The sequence below is a fragment of the Podarcis pityusensis genome (assembly GCF_964106645.2).
Source record: "Podarcis pityusensis genome assembly, chromosome: 1".
In the NCBI taxonomy this organism is placed as follows: domain Eukaryota; kingdom Metazoa; phylum Chordata; class Lepidosauria; order Squamata; family Lacertidae; genus Podarcis; species Podarcis pityusensis.
The window spans coordinates 83,768,027-83,774,697 of NC_138028.1; the positions used below are offsets into that span (position 1 = coordinate 83,768,027).

Sequence of the window (6,671 nt, forward strand, 5' to 3'; positions counted from 1 at the left end):
AATGTGTGGTTCTTTTATTCTACTGTTCCAATTTTGAAAACTTAAGAGAATGTTCCTAACATTCACTGGAGTGATCTGGGAAAAGGGCAACATTGTTCAGACTAGAAGTAACTTTGACATATCTACTTATGTAAATGTGAGGAGACATAGAAGTGAGGTTCAGTCAGGGAGAGTGATCCAGGTCCATGATGGAGACACTTGTCTAAGAGAAAGAATAATGCTCAAAGGGAAGAGTTAGGTAGAAGATCTTGAGGAATGGAAATGGGATGAAGAGCTGTGGGGGAAGAAAAGAGGAGAGTCTGGTAGCATCAAAAGAGGAGTAGTGCAGCTGATGCCAGTGTGGTAAGGGTCCATAGTCAACAGTGGAGAGTACTTCACCTTCCAGAGCAGTGTCAAATTCAGAGGCAGGGAGTGTTGAACTAGAAGATAAGGGAATGGGTAGCCCAACATTTAAGGTGGCTCTAACACTCCAGTCCTAGAGGACTATGGAAACTGGGGGTAGGGGACCCAGCTATACAGCTGCAAATAAAATGTTTTAAGTGTGTTGTAATGTGCAATATACAAATGTGACACTAGATGACAAGAGTGAGCTATGACAAATTCAATGTATTTTTCAAAACGTTTTTTAAAAAAGCATTTTCACTGCGTTTTTTAAAAATGTGTGCAGATTCCACCAGGCTCACTATTGTAACTTAAAATAGTAAATTGTTATGAGCTAGAATGGTGTCAGAGTTGTATCATTTGAGGGTATTGGGAATTGGCATGACATGGAACTTTCCCCAGCAGCCCACAGAGGACATGGTATCATTCTGCTTTTTCCAGTTTGACATTTTATGTACTTCTAATGTGGTGAAATCTGTACATGGTAACCTAAACTCAGTTCTGAGCAAGCATATAGAGACCTCTGCTCTTGCCAAATTCCATTTTATTTGAGTTGTGATTCCATCTAATTGAAGCAGGACTGTGAAGTAGCCAAGAGGTTTAAGGGCGTTAATGGCTCACTTTAGCTGCAATAATTAATTTTGTGGAATTTACAGTCTGTCCAGGTGATTGATGGATGCAATGGCAAAACCAGATTACAAACCCTCCACCAGATTTCACTTTTTAAAAAGTCTCCAGTTAATAAAGGTCCATCAAAGAGGACCTCCCAGCCAAACAATTGTAGCTCACACAGTTCAACTACTGAGGTTAGAGAAAAGGAGACAAAAAGAGGTTAAAATGCTATGGTGTCCCATATCTAATAAAGAAATTTTGCTTTGTTTTTCCTAACAGGAAAGTGTGAATGAATCCAATGGCTAAAGAAAATTACACCATGGCAACCAGCTTCAATCTCTTTGGACTAACAGAAAATCTGGAGCTGTGTCCTCCACTCTTCGTGGTCTTTTTAATAATCTATATTGCCACACTGGTGGGGAATCTTGGGATGATTATATTGATTGGCATAGATCCTCAACTGCACACCCCGATGTATTTTTTTCTCAGCAGCCTGTCCTTCCTAGATGCCTGCTATTCCACCACCATCACACCTAATATGCTGGTGAATTTTTTAGTAGAAAACAAAAGCATCACTTATGCTGCCTGCATTTCACAATATTGTTTCTTTGCAATCTTTGCCACTACTGAGTTTTTTCTTCTGGCAGCCATGGCATATGACCGGTATGTGGCTATCTGCAACCCCCTGCTCTATGCTTCTGTGATGACCAAGAAACTTTGTGCAGGTCTGATAGCAGGATCCTACCTCTTGGGTATTGTGAACTCTCTGATTCAGACAGGTGGGTTGTTGAGACTGTCCTTCTGTGGTTCCAATATCATCAATCACTTCTTTTGTGATCTCACGCCTCTTCTGAAACTGGCCTGTAATGATATCTACATCAATGAGATGCTGGTATTCATTTTTGGTAGCCTGTTTGAAATGAGCACCTTGCTGGTCATTATAATCTCTTATGTATTCATCATTATAGCTGTAGTCAGGATTCGCTCTGCTGAGGGGAGGCATAAAGCTTTCTCCACATGTGCCTCCCATCTCACAGCCGTGGCCATATATCATGGGACCATTCTTTTCATGTACTTCAGACCCAGCTCCAGCTACTTTCTTGACACAGACAAAGTAGCCTCTGTGTTTTACACAGTGATAATACCTGTGTTGAATCCTTTGATCTACAGTCTGAGGAACAAGGATGTAAAATGTGCTCTAAGAAAAGTGATTCAGAGAAAAGTGGTATTTCAATAAATATATCTTTTAAGAGTTACCAAGTATAGGTGGACTGGGCCACCTATATGCCAATAAAATCTTAAGGCATGGCCTTATATCAACTGAACATACTGGAACATTTCCAAATGTATTTTGGTGATCTATACCAGTAGAATATCCTAGCAACTGCATCTTTTTCCAGAATATCCTAGCAACTGTATCTTTTTCCAGCCCACCACATATACCTTAAACCTTCCTGTCTATGGACATCAAGGGACATGGAACTTCAGGTCCAGCATTACCCTACAAAGAACGAATTAAATGCCAATTGTCTTGTCAGGAGATGAGGGAATTGAGAAGGTGTGTATTTCAGAATTCCCTGGATATGTTAAATGCATACACTGTGCTTTCCTTCTCTGTTCAGTCTGTCATAGGCCTCTCAGTTTCATCAGGATCTAGCATGGTTTGGCAGTCCCAAATGGAAGAGGAGCAGAGAGAAGAAGTGGTGGAGGCTGAACCTTGAAGGCTGCCACCCGGGGATGGAAGATGGAGGTTCTCCTCTTGCAACTCTAGATATCAGGGGGAGAGAGAAGCAAATCTGCTGGCTCTCTCCACTGCCCCTCCTGTGGAGCACAGAGTTTCACTGGGGTAGGGGGAGCACTTCGGCCAGCCTATAGGAGGGACTGAGCAGAAAGAGGTGGCAGTGAATCCAGAGTCTGAGGGCAAGACACAGTGAGCCCACGCATCAGCCCAAACGGAGCTTACGTTTGTGCTCACAGAAATCTTGTAAAGCAAGAAAGTCATGTGTGTGAGCTCGCCCTGTCTTTAAAATCGTGGTGGGAGGAGTGTGGTAACTGTTGGGACATCTTCATTGCTTCCATTCAAATGTGTACCTCTTGTCTAACCGTTGTACCTTGGAATCATGATTTCTGGGCCCTGTGATTGCTGCTGAGCCTCTTCTGTTACTAGCCTGAATAAAGATATCTTCCTTACTCTCAGTTAAGAAGCACCATTACTGTGTTTTGGTATGGGAGCATGACACAGTCCTTCCACGCCAGTCAAATGCAGATCATTTGCTATCAACAATGGGATTCTGCCCTTAGTGGTTGGGGAACTTGACATGGTCAGGTTACTTCAGAGCAGAAACTAGACCAAAACGAGTGACCATGAAAGTAGCAGCTGCATTGCTAAGAATGAAAAAGGTAAAAGGTAAAGGACCCCTGGATGGTTAATTCCAGTCGAAGGCGACTATGGGGTTGCGGCACTCATCTCACTTTCAAGCCGAGGGAGCTGGTGTATGTCCACAGACAGCTTTCCGGGTCATGTGGCCAGCATGACTAAACCACTTCTGGCACAACGGAACACCGTGACAGAAACCAGAGTGCACGGAAATACCATTTACCTTCCTGCCACAGAAGTACCTATTTATCTACTTGCACTGGCATCCTTTCAAACTGCTAGGTTGGCAGGAGCTGGGACAGAGCAACAGGAGCTCTGCTGCGGGAATTCAAACTGCCGACCTTCCAATCGGCAAACCCAAAAGGCTCAGTGGTTTAGACCACAGCGCCACCCATGTCTTTGCTAACAACAAAAGCAGCATACATGACTGCCTCCGCTAACACCCTATGGTTGGAATAGGAGCACAAAAGTTAAGCTCCCCATTACAGACATGCAGGAATGTGTCAAAGGTTGTAAAGATTAGAAGACAGCAAAAACTAGTGCAACTTCATTAACAAAATGAAACACCGCACACAATGCCATTTAAAATAAATCCTTTAGATGTTCAACAGTTCTTGGTCAAGCAGTGTAGTAGTATTTGGGGTCTGCATGCTGACACACATCAGTGTCTTTAGCAACACCTGTGGGAGGTTGCATATGTGCACAGAAAGCCCGTCCAAGAATGTATCTCTCTTACAGGATTTGAATGACTGAATGCACTACAATACCACTGTGTGTGTTGAGAGAATTTCCCTCGTAGTGATACATGGGAGACCCTTACATGGACATGGTAGATATGACAGGCAAGGAGAGTTTCTTGAATCTGTGAAGGAAGAGAAGCAAAAGTCCTATCCAGTCCTAAACTTCATGCTATCCTTTACAGCCCTATAGGCCAATTAGATACAAAACAGTACAAAATGCCCAGTCAAATTGTATTGTGGAGACTGTGTCTGATTCAAGAGTACATACTGTACTCTGTATGTACACTGGAGTACATACACCACCACCATTTGTGCAATTCAGACAGGTGGAAAGGATTCAGCTCTGCCATTGTTGGATTCTGGCTCAAGTGCAATGGAATACATTCCCCATATCAAAGGCAGTTTTAGGGTAGCAAGGTAAAGATAAGGTAAAGGACCTCTGGATGGTTAAGTCCAGTCAAAGGTGACTATGGGGTTGCAATGCTCATCTCACTTTCAGGCCGAGGGAGCCAGCGTTTGTGTACAGACAGTTTTCCGGGTCATGTGGCCAGCATCACTAAACCACTGCTGGTGCATGGAGGACCGTAATGAGTGCCAGAGCACATGGAAATGCTGTTTACCTTCCTGCAGCAGTGGTACCTATTTATCTACTTGCACTGGCATGCTTTCAAACTGCTAGCATGACCAGTTTGGGCACAAAGGGCACCACAACAATGCTGTAGAAAGGAGCACGAGAGGCAGGGGGTGCTGAATTTTGACATAGCACAGGACACCACTGGAATTTGAGAGCCCAAAGTCCGCCACTGCCCATATGGCATATATAAAACTGAGAAAATTATTTATATCATGCTGAAGACTGGGCTAACTCAAATATTGATTATGGTGTTCCTTGTACTTGAAGCATGAACAAAATAAATTATGAGGAAAGGTATGTTCATTATTTATATTCAAATGGGGGGGGGAGAACAGCAATTCAATTTTTAATTAACTTTTTTAAAAAACAGAGCTTTTTTTAGAGCTCCCACAAGTGTAATTTTTAATTATTTTCTCTGAGACTAGAGTTGCTTCAGGGATTTCATTAATAATAATAAAAAATCCCTCTCCCATCATAAACCATTGAATCTGTCCTGTAAAAATTGTGCAGTGATGCTGTCATGCATTCATTCCAGCCTCCTGGTAAAGGTAGACTGCCTTCCTCTATTATTTGCAGATGGTGTTGGCTGCAGCTGGGACTCCCAGATTTCCTTTGCATGCTTTAAGGTAGCAGCAAGCAAATTGCATTCAGTGTTTCGTTTTCCATTGCAAACTGATTGATAATGAAGATGTATGTGATTCATGCTTGAACCTGACAAATCCAACAAAGGTGCTGGTAAGAACATTTAATTGGAGTTTATATTTCCTTGGACACATATTTTAAATCTATTCAATTAGTATGTTGACTGTTAAATTCCATTTTAACCGTTTTAATGTTTATGTAAAAAATATTCTGAATTTTTGGTTTCACTATGTTAGCTGTTTAGCCGTAATAATAAACATTCATTCAGTTTATTCATTTAAAAAATACTTTCCTTGAATGGGAATGTAATGTTAGAATTACAAGGGCCTGAAAACATAAGTAAAGATAAAGGTAAAGGGACCCCTGACCATTAGGTCCAGTCGTGACCGACTCTGGGGTTGCGGCGCTCATCTCGCTTTATTGGCTGAGGGAGCCGGTGTACAGCTTCCGGGTCACGTGGCCAGCATGACTAAACCACTTCTGGTGAACCAGAGCAGCACGCGGAAACACCGTTTACCTTCCCGCCGGAGTGGTACCTATTTATCTACTTGCACTTTGACGTGCTTTCGAACTGCTAGGTTGGCAGTAGCAGGGACCGAGCAATGGGAACTCACCCCGTCGCGGGGATTCGAACCGCCGACCTTCTGATCAGCAAGTCCTAGGCTCTGTGGTTTAACCCACAGTGCCACCCATGTCCCGAAAACATAAGTACCCATCAGCAAATGTGAGTTCCCTAATTTGATGAAATAATGCAAATGGTGGTGGTGAGGATTTATAGGGGTAAATCAGAAGATAGAGATTCTTAACTATTTCTGTGCCCTACCCCCAATTCTTCCCTTCAAGTGCCCTTCCAATATGTCATTCCCTTGGATTAATTTCCATTCATATAGTTCAGCTGAAAGGAAACCAGGATAAAATGGCTGTCCCATATCCAGTTCCTGCTTATTTCCTCCTGTAAATTAGTATGAGGAAGAAGACAATAGTTGAGTACCTTCTGTTCGCCTCATAACGTGTAGCTCTGACAAACAAAAATTTGGTAAGCCTCTAAAAGGAGAAGTCTTATTTTCATTATTTCTCCTAATACAATTTCTGGGCAATTTCCTCCATACACACACACACACACACACACACACACATTTTTTTACAAAGCCATTTCCCTTGCTATTATGCTTTTTTGCATGTTACTTTAACAAATATATCGATTTTTATACACACCACCCTAGTATAGGATTTATTTGTTACACATCACTTGACTGGATAACTTCATTGCAAGATTCAGAGAAGT

The 6,671-nt window shown here is 42.3% G+C and overlaps 1 protein-coding gene across 2 annotated transcripts; it reads left to right on the top strand.

Moving 5' to 3' along the window:
- Positions 1-12: 12 nt before the first annotated feature.
- Positions 13-2,297, top strand: LOC308471245 (olfactory receptor-like protein COR4). 2 transcript variants are annotated; one of them, XM_080995154.1, is made up of 2 exons: positions 13-342; positions 1,273-2,297. In XM_080995154.1, the coding sequence occupies exon 2, from the start codon at positions 1,283-1,285 to the stop codon at positions 2,228-2,230; it is 948 nt and encodes a 315-aa protein (XP_080851280.1). In that variant the 5' UTR covers positions 13-342; positions 1,273-1,282; the 3' UTR covers positions 2,231-2,297. The 2 variants fall into 2 exon arrangements, with proteins under 2 accessions (XP_080851280.1, XP_080851281.1); XM_080995155.1 differs by having other exon boundaries at positions 13-172; positions 1,278-2,297.
- Positions 2,298-6,671: the final 4,374 nt, after the last annotated feature.

Excerpts from the sequence above, each read along its gene's own strand:
- LOC308471245 (XM_080995154.1), top strand. The coding sequence starts at position 1,283 with ATGAATCCAATGGCTAAAGAAAATTACACCATGGCAACCAGCTTCAAT.